Here is a 20,365-nt window from a genome sequence, read left to right as displayed (position 1 = left end):
TTAGGCTTATGTTTGTTAATCCTTTTTAAGCCCAAAGCCTAAATATTGCAACTGGTGTGCATCTCTAATTGTGACATCTCTTTAGCAATCAATGTTTACTTTTGTGGTAAGGCATTGTCCTGGTAACCTCCAGATTGCCTTATCAGTTGATTTGAAGTATCTTCTTTGAGAAGAAGAGGGAGTGTGTTCTCATGCCAGGTGCCATGAGAACGAGCCCCACCTCTGTAGTTGGGCCTGAAGTCCACCTAGGTATGTTGGGTAAGAGCCTTGGACCAGTTCCCCTGATTGATAGTGTGGAAAAATGGAAATTGTACTTACCCTATACAGCTGTTAGGGATCAAGGAGTAGCATCCATAAAGTTATAACAATTCTGTGTGGGTTCACATGATTCCATTACAGATTTTTTTCTTTTTGTCCTACAACATTTAAATTTTTTTCCCTCTACTTACCAAAAATTGATTATTTTCTCTCTACAAGTTTGGAAGCTACAAATACACAGAAGGAAATGTCATGCTTATTCTGACAGCAGGAGGTCCTTTTTAGCCTTGGCCTTTCTGTCCACAGAGGAACTGCAGTCCTTTCAGCCAGTCCTGTTCTGAACAGCGCTGCTCGGGATACTTTGCAGTGTCTGTCCTTGGACATCATCGGGTTGCCGCATAGTATACAAGTAGAAATGCTAGTTCAAGGATACACTGTTCTTAAAGCATTTAGTGTAAATCATCAGACTGCTTCTAGAAAGATCTCCCCATTTTCAGATACAATAGCAATGTCTGTTTACCAGTCTGGTAAGTGAGAATAATATAAGGAAGGTATTTTCCAGAAGGCCATTATATATTTGTTACAGCGACTGTCCAAATGTTTTTTCTTAATGTGTTTGCTGTGACACTGATTTGGTTATCAGCTTAGGTTGTGATTGTGTTCACTGACAGGGTAGGCCAGGAAGGATCAGGACTCCTTAGGGTCCCAGAAGAGCCACGAGATGTCATGACAGCCTATTGGCCAGATTGTGAGCAGGGGCTGTGTGTGGTGGAAGCTTCCAGGTTCATGTGGAGGAAACAGATAAGGTGGGCCATCCAGGCTGTCTGTTTGGAATTGGTGTCCCGAGGTTTGGGCCCAGCAAAGGATAGAAACAGAGGTGTGGCTGAAGACTGTAATTCAGGGTCATTGAGTCCTGGCTGTGTACTGGGCATTCTGCTGGGCTTGTTGGTAGATACATGGAGGCTGCTGCGACCTTGAGCCATGAGGACCTGAGCTGGAAGAGCAGTGGGAATGGACAGGAGGAGGTCAGTGCAAAGGAAGGGTGTTGCTAAGGAGGAGCCAGTAAGTACTGAGGGCTCTCAGAGAAGAAAGGGCTGTCAAGCATCGTTCAAGAAATAGGTGATTGCCCGTCAGGCTCTGTGGTTAACACGGGACACACATGAGGAAGAAACCCACAGTCGAGTGCACTGATTAGCCGTGTATGCATGTTGTCAGCACAGTATCAGAGCCAGGCGCTAAGAGAAGAATATCCAAGTGCAGAAGAGGTCAGGCGCAGGGGCCACTCTGCACAGATACGTCTGTTTAGTAAATGTTGATGCCATGCCTAATGTGTGTCTGGGAAGGTTTCTAGAGGTAGTCTTATATGAGCTAGGTTTTAAAAGATTCCCTCAGTCAACAAATATTCATCAAGCACCTATTTTATGCTAAGCAAGCATTTATTTTAGGCAGTGTGTTTTTAGTAGAGAGCAAGACAGACCAGGCCCTACCCTGTGGTACAGTTAGTAGGCTGAGTAAAGATTCACCAGGTAGACATGGCTAGTGGTGGCAAGTGCAGCACTGTAATGGATCTTAGTCTGGTTATAACAAGGGATGAGGCGGGGCTCGGAGGTGAAAGCTACAGAGGTACTGGAAGCAGGCTTGGAGGGGAGGTTAGATTATGAAAATGCTTATGTGTCATTTTGAAGGTTGAATTCTATATAGAGAGCTAAGAGGTAGCCATTTCTGGGTTTGAGGCAGGGGTGCCCTGAAAGGTGTTTGGACTTGGTGGGATGGAGGGCAGAGAGGGCGAAGAATTAGATGGAGGCAGGGAGAAGACTTAAGAGACTTCTGCCATAATCTCAGGAAGAAAGGACAAAGTTCTAAACGAAGGCAGTGGGGTAGATTTTAAATAAATAGATTCAAGAAGAATTTATTACATGAATAAATGGTTCAGAGTTAACTATATGTAAAAATAAGTTTTGATCTCACACTATACACAATCTCAGGTGGAGTTTGGACCTAAACATAAAAAATAAACAAGAAAACTTCTAGAAGATAAAATGGGAAAATACCTTCTTTACCTTGAGGTTAGCAAATGTTTCTGAAATAGCACCAAAAGACACTAACTATAAAGGAGGAGAGTGATAAATTGGACTCCATGGAGGTCAGAACTCCTCTTTGTCAGTAGGACCACTCAGTGGAAGGCAAGCAGAATGGAGGAGTGTTTGCCAAGTGTGTAGTTAGGAAGGACCCTTACTTGGAATACACAGGGAACTCCCACAAGTCACTTAGAAAACACTGACAAATCAGTAGAAAAATAGGCAAAAGATGATATCCAGATGGTCAATAAGCACATGAATCAGTTAGTCATAGTGAAATGCAAACAAAAGCCATAGCCACAGTACCCCCCCCCCCACCACTGCCACTGCCACTGCCTCCCCAGGATGGCTAAGGCTTGCCAGGTACCAGAGAGAGGGTGGAGACCCTGGAACACATTCGTTGATGAGTGTGATTGGTGCCACAACTTTGGAATATTGTTTGGCACCACCTGCTGGAGCTAAACACACACATACCTCAGTGTAGACAGAAGCAAACGTGTGTGTGTGTGTGTGTGTGTGTGTGTGTGTGTGTGTGTATACCCAAAGGCACATGCAGAGTGCTTGTGGAAGCATTACTCTTAATTGCTAGAAGCTGGAAATAACCCAAATGTCCATGACGTCCAAGAGCTGTGTATGCCATTGCACTGTGTTCAGGCCATGGAAAGCATCCATCGGTGAAAACGGACGAACTTGTAGTAGGCTAATATCACCAATGTAAAGTGGAGCTAAAGAAGTCAGACACAAGAATACGCTTTTGGTTTCCTGTATGCAAAGTTCAAGATTCAGCAAAAATAGCCTTGTCATGAGGGTTTGGCCAGTGAGGGTTTGTATAGGGGATGGTGATTGGCAGGGGGCTCAAATGGGGGCTGCTGCAGCTGTGATTTCCTGGGGCAGGTGGGCATGTTGGGGTTTACTTAGGATTCAGTATTTGGATTATGCTAAGAAATACAGGTTTAATAGGACAAAGAATAAAAATAACACCTTTATTTTTAATTTTTGAAAGCAATAAAACTGCTCCTGTGGTTATTAATGATATTGGTCTTGGGACAGGAAGAAGCTTTAAGAAAACTAAAGAACATAGATTAAGAAATTAGTTTAGCTCTGGCCGGTTGGCTCAGCGGTAGAGCGTCGGTCTAGCGTGCGGAGGGCCCAGGTTCGATTCCCGGCCAGGGCACACAGGAGAAGCGCCCATTTGCTTCTCCACCCCTCCGCCGCGCTTTCCTCTCTGTCTCTCTCTTCCCCTCCCGCAGCCAAGGCTCCATTGGAGCAAAGATGGCCCGGGTGCTGGGGATGGCTCTGTGGCCTCTGCCTCAGGCGCTAGAGTGGCTCTGGTCACAACATGGCGACACCCAGGATGGGCAGAGCATCGCCCCCTGGTGGGCAGAGCGTTGCCCCATGGTGGGCGTGCCGAGTGGATCCCGGTCGGGCGCATGCGGGAGTCTGTCTGACTGTCTCTCCCCATTTCCAGCTTCAGAAAAATGAAAAAAATAAATAAATAAATAAATAAAAAAAGAAATTAGTTTAACAAGTCTGTTGTTCACAGAAGACGTTATCCAAATGGCCTAGAAGTCTGGAAGACTGCTCAGCTTCCTTCTTGCTAGGGAATGTGAATTGTCAAGTGTCTCAGCCTGCCATCCCATTCCAAATGAGACAACAGGGCCCAGAGTTCAGCTGGGCGGGCTGCGCTCCCCAAGTGGAGCAGAGGCTCGCTCTTTGTCGGGTTTGGGGGTGTAGGATTCTGGGAACCTGCATGTATGTGGGTCTTGGGAGGGACCCAGGAGGGTTTCTTGGCACTTCTGGCATGTTTGTTGAGTGCATTTGTCCTATACCTCTGCCATTCCTGGATTGGCTCCCTAAGGTGGGCTCATGATCATTTAAACAGGTTTAAACTGGTTCTAATGGTTGTTACCATGGCTGCAGAATAACCAGTCTTTTCCAAAGTTAACGGGACTTTGAAAAAAAATTTCAAGCTCCACTGTAATGGATAAAGTAATATTTAAAAAATATTGACAGTACCAAATTTTAGGACACAGAAGAATTGGAACTTGAGTGTGATGTTACAAGTGGAAATTGGTACAACCACTTTGGAGCTGTCTTTGGCAGTGTCTGCAGAAGCTTAAACATATGCCTGCCCTGGGACCCAGCAATTTTATTTCTAGATACTCAAGAAAAATGAGTTGAACCAGAAGGCAAGTATGGCAGTGTTCAGAGGAGCTTGTGACCTAGCAGGAGGCTTTAACTGTGGTTAATTTCCTAGGAATGGATAAAGTTGCTGTAATTGTGTTCCTAGGCAATATGACTTATAATCAGTCACCTCTGGTTAGTAGACTATCTGGACTGGGAGACTATGGACACTCTATGATGAGGCCATGCTCTGGGCCTGCTCACTGTCCCATACAGCTGTTACAGGAGATGGGGACTCCATGGCTCAGAAGGCTTCCTGACGACCCAGTGAATACAGGGATTGGGGTCTTCTGGGCCCGAGAAGGCTACCTCCCCTAGAGGGGGGCAGCATTGCAAGTAGTGTTATCCACAGTAGCCAAAACCTGGAAGCAACCTAAGTGCCTGTCAGCAGCAGGTGGATGAAGAAACTGTTGATGCCAGAGAAGGCCTGACACCCCACAGTAAAGCACAAGCTGCTGCTGGATGCTCTGGAAGGTTGAGCTGTGCTGATATTGTGTCAAATGAAAGACATACGTGCAGAAGAGCTTATGCTGCGTGACTGGGTTTATATGAGGTTTGTAGTCAGGCAGATAGCATTGCTGGTGACAAAGTCAGAATGGGGGGTATTGACTGGGAAAGCGGCTTGAGGGAACCTTCTAGGACAGGGGTTGGGAACCTTTTTGGCTGAGAGAGCCATGAACGCCACATATATAAGACCAACACTTTTTAAGTATAATAAGTCTCTGAATTCTTTTTAATGTTATGCTGTTGCTAACCAATGATGAATAAAGTACTTCTTACCATTAATGCAACTTCTGGTGCTGCATGGTTTTGCTGATGGCTTTGTAGTCTGGTTGATACGTGGTGAGGTTAAGCTTCATGCAGGCGTTGAGACTTCCATCCGTTAAACGTGATCTAGGTTGGTCTTAATGTTCTTTAGATGTGAGAAAGACTGCTCACATGCACATGTAGAGCCAAACATTGTCAGTACAGCAATACTCACACACTATAGTGTGTGGTATGTGATGGGAAACGTGTTCCAAGTTTTGACAATCAGCTGGTTTGCGGGTTAAAGTTTTTCCATTTCTCCCCACTTGTGTTTGCTCACCAACTCTGCTTGCTATCATGCAAGTCTTTCCAAATCTTCATTCAGTGACTTGAACTTATTCACCCACATGTCGGAGGCCTTCAGGTCAGCAGCTTGTAGCTCAAAATCTCTGATGGAGACACCAGGGATGTAACTCAGGTCGGCGCTGTCCACTGCACACTCATGTGGATGGGTGATGAACTTAAAAAGACGAATGCGCTCACGAAATTCTCCAAAGCACGCTTTGAATGACTGCAGGAGATTAGATGTGAAGCCCGCTAGCTGCTGGAGATCAAGATGTTGAGCAGAGTCACTTGCTGTGCATGCATCTTTAAACTCTCCCAGTTTTTCAAAGTGTAGTAAACGACCTGTTTCAATGTCGGTGATGAAGAGTTCCAGCTTGTTTTCAAATGCAAACACTGCTTGTTGAAGAGATAAGACTGTATTTCCAACACCTTGCATTTTCACATTGAGCTGGTTCAGATGTTCAGGAGCCACTCAGTGTTAGCTAACTCAGGATGCTCGACGTTTTTCATTTCAAGAAAAGTCCGGATTTTGCTCAGACAAGCCGCAAAATGGCTGAGCACCTTCCCTCTTGACAACCAACGCACATTGCTGTGCAGAAGCAAGACTAGGATAATTATTTCCAACTTCATCCAGCAGTGTTTTAAACTGGCGATCATTTAAAGCTCGGGCAACAATAAAGTTGACCACCTGAATGACCAGCAACATCACCTCACTAAGCTGCTCGCCACACATCTGAGCACAAAGCTCCTCCTGATGAAGGATGCAGTGAAAACTTAGGATGGGTCTCTTTTCATGTTCACGAAGAAGCGCTACGAATCCTCTGTTTTTCCCCACCATGCACGGAGCACCATCAGTACACACTGAAATAAGTTTATCCATTGGTAGATTTTTTTCTTTAGCGAACTCAGTGGAAAACGTGAATAAATCCTCCCCTTCTTGTCTCTTTATAGGCAAAACAGCAAGACTTTCTTCACATAGTATGTCACCGACAGCATACCTTCCAGTCACGCTGAACTGGGATAAATGGCTTACGTCTGTTGACTCATCCAAAGTGAGAGAAAACAATGGTGCTGCATTTATGTCCTTCACTTGTATGGCCTCAATTTGATTTGCCATCATGATGGTACGATCGTGAACAGTTCTTGCCGACAGAGGCATGTCTTGTATTCGTTTGATTATCTTGTCTTTATCCAAAAAGTCATCAAAAAGTTCATTGGCAACATCAAGCACGAATGTTTTGGCATACTCCCCATCTGTGAATGGCTTTCCATTTCTCACAATTGTTAAAGCACCAGCAAAGCTAGCCAAATTCCTGTTACCTTGTTGGGTCCAAACACGGAGTTGCTGCTGACTAGCTTGCACTCTGCACAGTAGCTCTTGACATGCTTTCTTCCTGCTGTTCCCTGCTGGATATTTTGATGCAAATGTAGTATGGCGTGTGTCAAGTGCCGCTTTGTATTTGACCGTTTCATTTTATCATTGCATATTAGACACACTGCAGAACCTTCTCTCTCCACAAAGGCGAATTCCTCTGTCCATCCCTGCTGAAAAGTACGATACTCCTCATCTTTTTTTCTTTTAGCCACCTTCTTCGTCAAAAGGGTTTCTGCAATTAGCTATCTGACTACTTGATTAAAAGGAGGGAAGTTTACTTCCTGACCTCACAACGACCCGTGTATGTTATGCATTATTCAATAAAAATTTGGTGTTCTGGAGGACAGCTGTGATTGGCTCTAGCCACCTGCAACCATGAACATGAGCGGTAGGAAATGAATGGATAGTAATATATGAGAATGTTTTATATTTTTAACACTATTTTTTTTTATTAAAGATTTATCTGCGAGCCAGATGCAGCCATCAAAAGAGCCACATCTGGCTTGCAAGCCATTGGTTCCCGACCCCTGTTCTAGGATAACAGATGGTCTGTTTCTTGATTTGTGTTGAAGTGACAGATATGTCCACTGAGCTCTAAATTTAGGGTTTGTGCCCTTTACATACCTTACTGTATGTATTTTGCAACTTTTTTTTAAAGTAATAGAAAAAGTATTAATAATAATTACATTTCACTAAAATTTCCAAGTCTTGGGTGACCCATAACTGAAGTTCTGACTGCCGTGGAGCCGATCAAAATGTATGGAGAAGGAGTGGGATTGCAGGCCCCTTTGGGGGATTTATTTGAAGTCTGGATGAGAGCTAGATAAATGATACTGAGAAGCAACAGATCACAGGTGTCATAAGATACCATGTGACATACCAGTCCATGTGCAGATGTCTTTCAGTAAAAACTTAAATTTAAACTGGCATGTGTAAGAAATGTAGGAAGCTGCGAAAGTCTGAAAATAGGGGCAATTAATTAGAGCACTGCAGTTACTGAGCAGACCTTGCAATAGGAGCATCGTGTGCCCAAGAGGCGGGGAGCACAGGGCGTGTGTGTCTCCCCTTGGGCGGGACTGCAGGGGGGTTTCAGATTTCACTAAAACCAACACTGCATCTGGACAGTAGGGCAGAGCACCCTAGGTCAGTGTGTTGTGTCAGCATGCCATCTGCTGGCTTTGGCCTCTTTCAAGTTGGAAGTGGAAGCTTTAGCTACGGCCTTTAGGTTTGTTTTTCACCCTAGAAAAGCTGCTGACTGTGTTATTTTTTACATGCTGTTCTTCAAGCTTACCAGGTGGTACTTGCTCTTTGCAGAAAACAAATAAACTCAGAAAGTATCTGTGCTGTAACCTTTCCACAGAGTGACCCCCTGTACCCATCATGGCAGGCGACTCTGCTTCCCTCACACAGACATTCACAGACGTGCATAGATGTGCCCTGTGGGTCCATTGCTAGCTTTCTGCTGCTTTCACTCCCACAGGCTTTGGAGAGGAACCCAGGACCCTGGTCCCAGAAAACCAGCGGCCTGCCCCTCGTCCTTGGTACTGGCAGCAACCAGTTCTTCCCTCTCAGACTCCCTGCTGTGACTGCTGGGTTTCCTCCGTGTCCTGAGTCACAAGACGCTGGACCTAATACATTGTGTAGAGCCCTGCCCAGCTCATACCCTTCATCCTACCTGGCAAATCACCAGCGTGTGTCTGAGGAATGGGCCTGTGTAGCAGAAGTCTCCATGGAACTGGCACCTGTGTTGTGGTCTTTTATTTATTTATTTATTTATTTCGTTTTAGGGAGGAAAGAGAGACAGAGAGAGATAGATAGATAGAGAAAGGGAGGAGGATCAGGAAGCATCAACTCCTATATGTGCCTTGACCAGACAATTGCAGGGTTTCAAACTGGCAACCTCAGTGTTCCAGGTTGATGTTTTATCTACTGCGCCACTACAGGTCAGGCGTGGTGGTATCTTATGAGGTGAAAATACCCAGATTGCCTGGCACCAGGAGGCCCTATGAGGTGAAGCCAGCCCAGCTGGCACACTCTGGTTTGATTGAGGGGGGGAGGAATGTGCTCTGTCCAGGATCCTGAAGCGGCGAACTGTGACTGCCAATTCTGTGCATCCTTTTGTTATGGCCCATTGGGCCAGAAAGTTGTACCACTTTATGAAAGCGGCTTCTTGATCATGTAATTTTTTTCTATGCTGACTTTTTTCTTTCAAAGGCTTCAAGTAGTTTATCTCATTTTTCAGAGACTAGGCAGTTTTGCTCTTATAGGAACATTTAATGCATCCCTCTGGTTCTTTCCAGTTGGTTCCAGGTCCTTTTATTTGTGCTCAGGGTGTGCTGAAAGAGTCCTTCTTACACAAGTCAGTTTCATCAGCATTGTGCAACCCTTAACTCGTTAGCTGACAGAGAGTTGCCTCCTAGGTTACCATCTGAACAGTACCAATGACCATCACTCTAGAACTGGGGTGCCAATTGTGAGCTACCCCATCATGTTAGTGCCACCAGGAAAGCAGTCAGCACTGCCAGCTGTGAGTGTTAAGATGTTGCTGATTGTGAGACACATTCAAGGATCAGAGGTGCTAAAATGTGAAAAAAAGTACCTTTTATAAATACTTGATCATATATAGTACATGCTTTTGCATGATATCACATTTGTTTTATTATTTTTAATGGAACAACTCAACTATATACTAGAGAGGATAGTATAATGAACTTCTAACATCACCAGCTACAGTAGTCTCTAACCAACATGTGACTAATCTCTTTTGTTATCTATGTTTCCGTTCACTTTCCCCTATGTTTTTTAGGCAGATCCCAGGTACAATGTTTTGTTTGTGTGTGAATATTTCGTTGTCTCTCTCTCAAGTAACAGGCTATTTTTTAGAAACATAATGGCATCTAAAAATATGAACTGTAATTCCTAAATATCATCTGATATCTACTTAATATTTAGATTCCTAGTATTGAATATGATTTTTCTGAAATGTGACCCAGAGTCATCTGAGTTCCTAGCTTCCTTTCTTCATAATATGTTCTCTTCAAACTGAGAAGTGACCAGATCACCAACTTAGAGTTAGTGATGATAGTTGGCCTTCTTGTAGGCTTCTTTTCTATGGTGGTAGGTTACATCCCTGCCAAGTCACTCATCATTATTCAAAATATAGAATCAAATCCTGTGTTTGGACATGGATCACTCTATGCTATTTGTGTGTGAACCAGTGTAATTGTTATTGTCCCCTTTTTCTTTTCTATAGTTTGGCAGGTGACAGAACCATTCGACTGGGTAGCTGCTTGAAGGGGTAGACTAGTGCCCTCCTTACGCCTCCGTTCTTATACCCCTGCAGGTCTCCGTCCCGCCCGGTGCGCTGGACTGCTGGGTGTTTCTGAGCTGTCTGGAGGTGTTGCAGAGGATAGAAGGTTGCTGTGATCGGATGCAGATAGACTCGAACATTGCCCACACTGTGGGTTTATGGAGCTATGCCACAGAAAAGGTAACTGTCCCTGAATGCAGACATGGCCATTGTCTGTGCACTGTGCCTTGCAGGATGGATGGAACAAGCTGTTTGGAGAAGTAGGGTTCACTCAGGCATTAACCCAGGTAGTTCTAGTTACTCTTAAGGCATGGCTGGCAGCAGCCATGGACTTCCTACTTGTATCACTTTATTTATCACAGATCAAGCACTTGTTATGCTTATGCTGAAGGTGTGGTTCTCCATCAACAATTGGGAGGCCTGCAAAGGAGGATGAAGTGTGAAATGTGCAGAAATGCAGCAAGGGAGGTCATGGGGGTGCAGATTGGGCAGGAGACCTTGAGAGCTTGGGAGAGCGGAGGCAGGTGAGGGGCATAAGCTGAGACTTACTGACCTGAGCCACTCGTAGAGTTACTGTATGGGAGGTAGGATTTGAAATTATCCCAGTGAGATATCTTTTTATATCCAGATAAGGATTATTTAGATGAGATAGCTAAATTTTTCTAAAATTTACTTGGATTTTAATTTTTATGTTTAAATTTATAAGTTCTCCACTGACTCTTTTGGGTTTTTATCTCAACAGCTAAAGTCCTTGGGCTACCTGTGTGGACTTGTGTCAGAAAAAGGACCGAACTCAGAAGATCTCAATAGGACAGTTGATCTTTTGGCAGGTTTGGGAGCTGAGCGACCTGAGACAGGTACTTTCTGAGATGTACCTGTGCAGGTAGTACAGTGGAAAGTAACGAAATATTGGTTGTAACTTGGCACATGTAACTCAAGTTCTAACAATATTATTACCATTTGGAAACGTGCACTCATTATTACCTGACCAAATTAATAATATGTAGGATATTTACATTTTAGGAACAGAAAGAAGTGTAAGAACTCATTTAAGAAATTGTTGGAAGGTTTCCTAAAACTGTCTGAATTTACCATGGGCTTACAAGAGCTGTTTATGACTTCTTACAGCCCATGTGACTTTGAAATGCCCCAGTCTCCCTGTGACATAATAGGTAATCTGGTGTTCCAATAATATGGCCAGACAAATCCTTTCCTCAGTAACTTAACTCGTCGATAGTGAAGCACTTTGAAAGCAGCATTACTAGTGTTTTTGGGTATGAGTATAGTGATGAGTATGATGTATCCAGAACTGTTGTTGAAGTCAGGAATGCCTAAGGAACTGGAAGGATTCCTATTATATTGAATACATTTGAAAGGGAAAATGTATAATATTTATATAGCACTATTCTCCTCAGAAACCACCTCAGATGATTTTAGCAGTAATTTAATTCATCAGAGGATTTGTAATACATACTTTTAAAAATTCTATTCTCAAAGACAAACGTATGATATGAAGGGTTTAGACTTTCATGCATGTATTAATTGGACAAGACTATAGGTAATGCAGTCTGCATAGCTATGTTGGTATTTCCACAAGTGTGAGACGAAGTCATCTACCTGCAGCAGGTGAGGGGCAATGTAGACTCATGTGTTAAGAAATAACAAAGATGAATAAGCACTCTTCATTTCTTCTTCTTTAAGCCAACACAGCTCAGAGTCCTTATAAGAAACTCAAAGAAGCATTGTCATCAGTAGAAACTTTTGAAAAACACTACTTAGTAAGTATTTTATATGTTGTTCCCTGTCTACCCAGGCAGAAAACTCAATTCTAGAAGACTTTTGCTTCTCTGATCTTTTGATTTGGGACCTCCTCCTTATTGGCTTTTGCAGTTTCTTTGATACCCTAGGGAGTTGTGGGTAAAACCAGGAATAGTTGTTGTTTATCTGATGTTTATTAGTACTCATGTTGCCATACATAGATATAAGCTTATCTTGAGATACTTATAATTTTGTTAAAAATAGAATTGCTTATTACAATAGATAGAACTTGTAAGAGAGGATGGGCATGGTTTTACATGGACAGAGGAATAAGTTTGACTTGAACAGAGCTATTGTGCTTGATTTTAAAGGATTTAAATTTGAGACCTTAGCAAGCAGTGTAGGTAAGTCAGCTGCATACCTAAGAATCAATTAACTCAAGAGCATTAGACAGTAGTCCTAATAATTTGTCCTTGTTATCCAAAGGGTGAGAAAAATACTGGAAATGTTACCCAGTAAATAAAGTACTTTGACAAGTTAAATATTCTAGGCCTGCTGAGTTTGTATTTCGTTGATTATTCTTCATAATTTTATGTACAAGTTATTACGTCCTTTGCTTTAGCTTTGGGTAAATAAATGTGAGATTTGTTTAGCATTAAGTTACAGAATTATGTGGTTTGTTTTTTTTTAACTTTTCTGCAGGATCTGTCCCATGCTACCGTTGAAATGTATACAAGTATTGGGAGGATTCGATCTGCTAAGTTCGTTGGAAAGGATCTGGCAGAGTTTTACATGTAATTGATTTTGAACTTGTCTTTGAATTTCAAACATTTCAGATGTGTAGTCAGGGAAGATTTTTTATGTATGGAGTTAATATGAGGTATACATAAATTTATGGAATGAAAAATGTAGAATCTTTTAACCAGTCATCTTTTTTTTCTCCCAGTTTCTTCTGAAATCAAATGGTAGAGAGATTTTTAACTTGTTATTCTTAGTAGCTGTTACTGATTTTTGCATTTCTTTTATTTAATTAAATTAACATAATGGGCCCTGGTTGGTTAGCTCAGTGGTAAAGCATCGGCCTGGCATGTGGATGTCCCGGGTTCGATTTCCGGGAGGTCAGGACACACAGGAGAAGCGCCCATCTGCTTCTCCACCCTTCCCCCTCTCCTTTCTCTCTGTCTCTTTCTTCCCCTCCCACACTCAAGGATTCATTGGAGCAAAGTTGGCCTGGGCACTGAGGATGGCTCCATGGCCTCCACCTCAGGCACTAGAATAGCTCCAGTTGCAACGGAGCAATGGCCCAAATGGGCAGAGCATCACCCCCAAGTGGATTTGCCAGGTGAATCCCAGTTGGGCGCATGTGGGAGTCTGTCTCTCTGCCTCCCTGCTTCTCACTTCAGAAAAAAAGGAAAATTAACATAATGAGCTTATATAATATATAAAGTATGTAGGTAAGTGTTAAATGTAATATATATATTATTATAATTACATTTATTTAACTAAATTATGAGGAAATGCTTAAGAATCTTCATCCAGTGACAACTAGGTTAGTATGTAGATTCTTAAATATTTTATTCTATAGTGTTTTCCCCAGTTTATATCAAATGCTCCCTAGGAGTTTGAAAGCCTGGAGGTCAGTGATGTAAAGTGACTGCATGTTATGTCATGAGAGAGAGTGACTGTGACTGAGTGATGTGTACAGATACAGAGAATGTTCCTTGTCTTACTCCAGTTTTGGAGTTGGATTTCACAGAAAAGATTCAAGATAGCATATTTCGCATGTGTTTGATAGAATAGGCCTGCCGAAGAGCAGAATCCCCAGCTGGCAGTGTATGTAATTGCTATTTGGAAGCATTGGAAAGAAATACACATAATAAGGGAAGAGATATTTAAGATTATTCAGATGTGTGTCTTAAATGATATCTTGAAATCTGTAGTAGTTTCATTAGATGAAACAAGGAAAAATAATGTATTTTAACTGAAATGGCCACAAAAGGGATTCATAGCTATCTAAGAGAACTTCTGGTCTCCCTACTGTGTGTGGAGCAGCTGGTATACTGTGATTAATGGCAGAGCCAGGACTGAGATTGGCTCTCTTGAGCCTCCATTTAGTGTCTCTTAGGAGTAAGTAATTGGTGGGGCAAAGAAAGCTGTATCTTCAGATTCTCTCTGAGTGGTGCCCACCTGGACACTGGTCCATTCTCAGGCCAGGAGCTACAGAGAGTTGGGGCCTGGTTTCAGTTTGGCCACAGACCAGCTGGGTTACTGCTGGCCTCCGTTTCTCGGGGCGGGGTGACCAGTGGTCTGTAGACTCCCTTCTAGTACTTGAGTGTAAGAATCTTTGGCTACAGATAGTAACTGAAGAAGTATGGAAGGTTCAGACCTCTTTAAAAAAGGGTAGGGTGGGAGAGTATGATAAAAGTGTAGAAAAGCTAACACATATAATTTCATAGCTTTCAAACTTACTTGATTTTAGGATTTGAGAAATGTCATTGCTTCAGGAATAGGGTAATAAAGACAGGATGTCTCCTGAGGCTACCTATTTAGTGCTAGTCTTTGTCCTGTGACTTCATTGGTCACATGGGACCCATTCAAAGTGCAGCCCAACTGGTAGTTTTGTTTTTGTTGTTTTTAATTATTAGGAACTCAAAAGGAGATCACACAGTGCCTTCATTGGCACCCATGTTGTCATAGAGGCTTTGGCAAGCTCGTTATAATTGTGCTTTGAACTTTGCTTTGTTTTATTCTGAACATTGTGAAGGTTTGAATTGGGAAGATCCTCTCCTGGTTGATAAGTGCTGCTATTTATTTGTATTTTTCTGAAGCTGGAAACGGGGAGAGACAGACTCCTGCATGCGCCCGACCGGGATCTACCCAGCACGCCCACCAGGGGGCGACGCTCTGCCCACCAGGGGGCGATGCTCTGCCCCTCTGGGTGTCGCTCTGCTGCGACCAGAGGGGCAGAGCATCGGGGCAGAGGCCAAGGAGCCATCCCCAGCGCCCGGGCCATCTTTGCTTCAATGGAGCCTCGCTGCGGGAGGGGAAGAGAGAGACAGAGAGGAAGGAGAGGGGAAGGGGTGGAGAAGCAAATGGGTGCTTCTCCTGTATGTCCTGGCCGGGAATCGAACCCGGGACTTCTGCACGCCAGGCCGACGCTCTACCACTGAGCCAACCGGCCAGGACCCAAGTGCTGCTATTTAAATTCTTTGTAGTTGTCTGTAAATCAGAAACCTGCTCAGTGCTCTTTGCCCAAGCTGCCCACTTGGTTGGACCATGTAGACTGCTTCTGTGTTTATCTATCTTTGGTAGGTAGGTAGCACAAAGCCCTGATTTTGTAGCTTCCTTCTTAACAACTGTGTACCTGTGAATAAATCCTTCACCTTTTCTCTCCCTTGTCATTCTTATATATTAGCTTGAAACACTGAATGGTGCCCTCATTTTCTTCTCCTGAGATTCAGCTGTGAAATTCTTTGACTAGGGCATGACGCTGGGCAGACAGTGTGGGGATCGTCACCATGAGCCTATTTCTCAGGCCCAGTGATGCATGCCTGATCTGGTGCTCTTCCTCAGACCAGGCAGTGCTCACAGAGGGCTGGCTGAGATGATGCAGAGGGGTCATGGTGGATGGTCCTGAAGGGTGGAAGGCAAATCATGAAGATTATGTCTAAGTTTGATTATTATGAACCATAATGAAGGCTTCTATTTGTTGATTTCCAAGGAGGAAAAAGTCTCCACAAAAGGCAGAAACCTATCTTCAAGGAGCACTGAAGAACTACCTGGCTGAGGGCTGGGCACTGCCTATCACACACACAAGGAAGCAGCTGGCAGAATGTCAAAAACACCTTGGACAAATTGAGAAGTATCCTTTAAATGCAGTATTTTCATGAAATAGGAAAATTGGTTTTTGTTTAAGTAGCAATACCCACAATTGAGTATTTAATCAATACCTAATAATTAGGAAAGAAAAAGCCAACGTATACATAAGTACCATGTCAAATATATGTTAAATGCCTAGTCCACATATTTGATCTCCTTTTGAGTTCCTAATAATTAAAAACAACAACAAAAACAAAACTACCAGTTGGGCTGCACTTTGAAAGCTCTGGGGCCTGCAGAAACTGATTGTGTGCAGGCCACTTAACTCTCCGTTCCAGCTACCTTCAGACCAGCAGCCTTTTAGCTAGTGATCATCACTTAACTGAAGAGGAACGGAAATACTTCTGCCAAGAGATACTCAACTTTGCCAGCCAATACTCAGATATCCCAGGTAAGACTAATTGTTAGAACTCTTTTTTATTTTTCCGAAGTTAGAAGCGAGGAGGCAGTCAGACAGACTCCTGCATGAGCCCGACTGGGATCCACCCAGCATGCCCACCAGGAGGCAATGCTCTGCCCATCTAGCGCCTGAGGCAGAGGCCATAGAGTCGTCCTCAGCGCCCGGGCCAACTTTGCTCCAATGGAGCCTTGGCTGTGGGAGGGGAAGAGAGAGACAGAGGAAGGAGAGGGGGAGGGGTGGAGAAGCAGATGGGCGCTTCTCCTGTGTGCCCTGACCAGGAATTGAACCTGGGACTTCTACACTCCAGGCCGACGCTCTACCGCTGAGCCAAACAGCCAGGGAGAATTTTTTTTATGAACACTTTTAAATATAGAAAAGTAAAAAGAATATGCAACATATAACACATACTAACCACCTAGATTCAACAACTAATAACATTTTCCTGTGTAGCAAACATGTATCTATATTTTTCTTTCTAATTTTTTCTTTTTGCTGAACTTCAAAGCAACCTCAGACCACTTGTTGAGGTGGTCTGAAGTGTTGAGACCTCAACACTTCAACTTGAACTGTAAGACTTCACCCTGAAACAGTGTAGTCTGTGTCTTCAAGGGCAGTCCCCTAACCATGCCCAGATGGACAAGGGACAAGGTTCTACCTTCCTGGTACTCATTAGCCCAAATTCAAATCTCCTCATTGTTCTTATACATTATTTTTAGGAGAGCCTAATCAGGGATCATATATGACATTTGATTTTGTATCTAAATTTTCTTTTAACTTGGAACAGTTTTTCCCATCTCTTTCTTTTTTTTTTAAGACACTGAACAATTTTTTTTAACATGGCAGCTATATTAAATTAGAATTTATATACCTTATGATTCATTGATGTGCAGTTTACAATTCAACAGCTTTTAGTATATTTAAATATATCATTTCATATTATTTAAATAGATACTGTCTTGGTCAGCTCTGGTGACCATAACAAAATGTCACAGACTGGATGTTTAAGCAACAGACGTTTACTGTCTCACAGTTCTGGAGTCTGGACGTCTGATCAAGATGCCAACAGGTTTCTGATGAGGCCTCTTCTCCTGACTTGTCCTTACAGGACAAGAAGAATGGGGTGTTTGGGTTTCAGCTTAAGAATTTGGAAGAACACATTCAGCCCATAGCAGTTACTAACTACTTGAAAGCCAGTGTTTCACAGGTTTTGGCTTTAGGTTGATATGGTCATTGGCTGCTGGGGTGTTTCACTCACATTTAGTCATTTGGATGGGTTTCTCAGAAGTAACATGGCATGGATTTGTTGGTTTGTTTAAGGTCATTAATGTGTCCAAACTGGTCGTTGGTAGAGCCGTGTGCCGTATCTGCTGTGTATGACACGTATATGAGCCTTTGCAGTTACGTTTTTTTCCTGTCAGTTTTTTTTTTTTTTTGCTTGTTTGTTTGCGTGTGTGAGTGTGTGATAGCATCAATGTTGGCAAGTCCTTTAGTTGATTAGTCTTGTATAGATACTACTGCTCAGTCTGGCAGCCCTGTGGATTTTTTTAAAACAAACCAGGTGCTTGTGGAAGGGGATTGGAGAGAGCAGTGGGTTCTTCTCACTTGGGATTATGGGGCTGGGACTGGACTGCCTCTGCAGTTCGGGAGGCAGGACTTCCTGCTCCAGGAGCTGATGTCATGGGCTAGCAAACACCTGGGTTGTTTACAGATGTACAGGGCTGGGTACGGGTGGTTGGGCATCTGCATTCAGGAATTTCATTGTGTAGGTAGGTGGAAAGTGGTGGAGATCCTTGAAACAGCTGTAGGAAGTGAACTATTTAAAAATGTTTTGAAATTGAGGAGTTGATGTGTAGTTCTCTTTGGTTTGTCAAAACAGAACTTAGAAACCTTGATTTCTTCAGATTTTGTGATTTCCAGGGGTTATATAGGCATGCAATTATGTTCTTCTTTTGACAAAATAACTCTGGTATGTGAAGAGGGTATGAGGTTGGGCAGTTTTAAACTCTCATTTGAACTTCAGAGCTTCTTGCGTCTCATGTTGAGCATTCTTCCGCTGGCTCAGTGGTCACCAGGGTCCTGCTGCCTCTGCATCTTCTAGAAGTGTGACTTGGGAAGAAAAATGTGGTGATATGTATTTGCAGGTCACAAAGTCGTACTTCCTATGCATTCTTTTGCACACCTGAGAGATCTCCGTTTTACCCCCTCCAATGCCGTGGTCCACGTGGGTGGTATTTTGTCTGTGGAGATAACTGTGTGCAGTCAGATGCCTGTTCCTGTCCATGTGGAGCAGATTGCCATCAATGTCCACTTCAGCGTTGAGAAAAACAGCTATCGGAAGACTGCCGAATGGCTTACCAAGCATAAGACGTCCAACGGGATCATTAACTTTCCAATGGAGACCTTGCCTTTCTCCACATCCCAAAATAGTTTACCAGCTCTGGAGTTGTATGAGATGTTTGAGAGAAGCCCTTCTGATAACTCCTTGAACACCACAGGGATTATATGCAAAAACGTTCACATGCTCCTGAGAAGGCAGGAAAGCAGCTCTGCTCTGGACACACCCTCAGGGGTAGCTCTGGAGGAGGGGGCCCATGTGCTGAAGTGTGGAGGTGTAACTCTGGAACCAGGGGCCAATACAGTAATGTTCAGGACGCAGGTATGTATTAGGGGAGTTGACTTCATTGGTGGTCAGCAAGGGGTGTTGGCTTGCAAGAATTGTCTGAAGTATGGTGAGAGTCAAGTGGAGGCCTCTGTTTTTTTTAACCCTGGGTTTTTTTTATCCTTAAAGAAAAATAGACTGACAGATAAACATTATTTTATACTTATACAGTTTAAAGGCAGTTGATAATTCTGAATGAAATTCTTAACAGAATTGTGTTTTCACTATATTTAGGTTTTTTGCCTTTATATTAAAATACACCTTCATCTGGTAAACTGAGATTTCAAAGAAGGTGGCATCCTTTCCTGTTATACTTTATGGAAAACCTTTCACAGCTGCATGGATGTCAAAACAGTTGCTTCTGGTGCACTGTGACACATGTATTTTTTCAGTGGTTAGTGTCCTAGAAGTCCCATTAACCAGGGATGTTGCCAGTGGGAATGACAGATGTTTGTTACATTTGTTTTAGACTAGTCTGAGAGCAGGTCTTTTGTCTCATGCTGAAGGGCTTCATTCAGAAGAGAATGCCACAAATAAAGTGTGTTAAATTGAAAATATATTATTAGAAGCATAAAGTCAAATTTAAGTCCCATTTACCCAGAAAGACATTAACTGAGAGAGTCTTAGGCCCCTTTGAACAGCCTGCATGTAGATGTGTGAGCACAGAGCAGTGGGATGAAGAGGGTAAGAGAGATGATCATTTCAGAGATTATGGTCCAGCTGCTCTTAGAGTGCTCACAATTATGCTAGTGGTGATGACTTTATCAGTGCTTAATCTGACCCTAGGCCAAGGAGCCTGGAACGTACACGCTGCGGCAGCTGTGCGCCTCAGCAGGCCCGGTGTACTTTGTCCTTCCACACCTCTACCCGCTGGCCCAGTACGACGTGTATTCCCAGGAGCCTCAGTTGCATGTGGAGCCACTGGCCGGTGAGTGGGCTGTACAAAGCTAGATTTCTGGTGGTTCTGGGTTGCACATTACTCTTTTGGGAAGGAGTCACATGAAAGCAGGGCTTTCTGCACCATCAGACTGCCATTATGTTGTAGCTGTATTCTTCTGTAAGAGATGTTTTGGGTAGCATCAAGGAAATTTTGCCTGGGATCCAGCTGACTGTGACTCTTCTGTTCATTGAATGCTTTTTTTCCTGTGATTGCTAACTTTTATGTTTAATAAACATGGTGTATCCAAACATAAGAAAAATAGAAGAAAAATTAGCTATCAGTTAATGTCTACTGCAGAGAACTTAAGTAAATATAATTTCCTATTTAGAATGTCATTTCAAAGGCTAAAGGCTAGATTTAGGTATGTTCTTTATTTCTGATCAAAAGATTTTTTCCTCTGAAAGTGTTAAGTAAACTTGATCCCCTCACATT

General features: G+C 43.1%; 1 protein-coding gene across 2 annotated transcripts in view; it reads left to right on the top strand.

Annotated features, from left to right (window-relative positions):
- TRAPPC10 (trafficking protein particle complex subunit 10) overlaps positions 1-20,365 on the top strand; it is a 93,502-nt gene that overhangs the window by 47,148 nt on the left and 25,989 nt on the right. For both annotated transcript variants that reach the window (XM_066259243.1, XM_066259242.1), the window contains exons 8-15: positions 10,331-10,477; positions 11,040-11,154; positions 11,999-12,075; positions 12,758-12,849; positions 15,777-15,917; positions 16,213-16,325; positions 18,476-18,990; positions 19,780-19,921. In XM_066259243.1, coding sequence (XP_066115340.1) covers positions 10,331-10,477; positions 11,040-11,154; positions 11,999-12,075; positions 12,758-12,849; positions 15,777-15,917; positions 16,213-16,325; positions 18,476-18,990; positions 19,780-19,921 — 1,342 coding nt within the window. The remainder of the gene's footprint in view (positions 1-10,330; positions 10,478-11,039; positions 11,155-11,998; positions 12,076-12,757; positions 12,850-15,776; positions 15,918-16,212; positions 16,326-18,475; positions 18,991-19,779; positions 19,922-20,365) is intronic.

Source organism: Saccopteryx bilineata, chromosome 2, assembly GCF_036850765.1.
Source record: "Saccopteryx bilineata isolate mSacBil1 chromosome 2, mSacBil1_pri_phased_curated, whole genome shotgun sequence".
In the NCBI taxonomy this organism is placed as follows: Eukaryota; Metazoa; Chordata; class Mammalia; order Chiroptera; family Emballonuridae; genus Saccopteryx; species Saccopteryx bilineata.
This window is presented reverse-complemented; position numbering and strand designations above follow the sequence as displayed.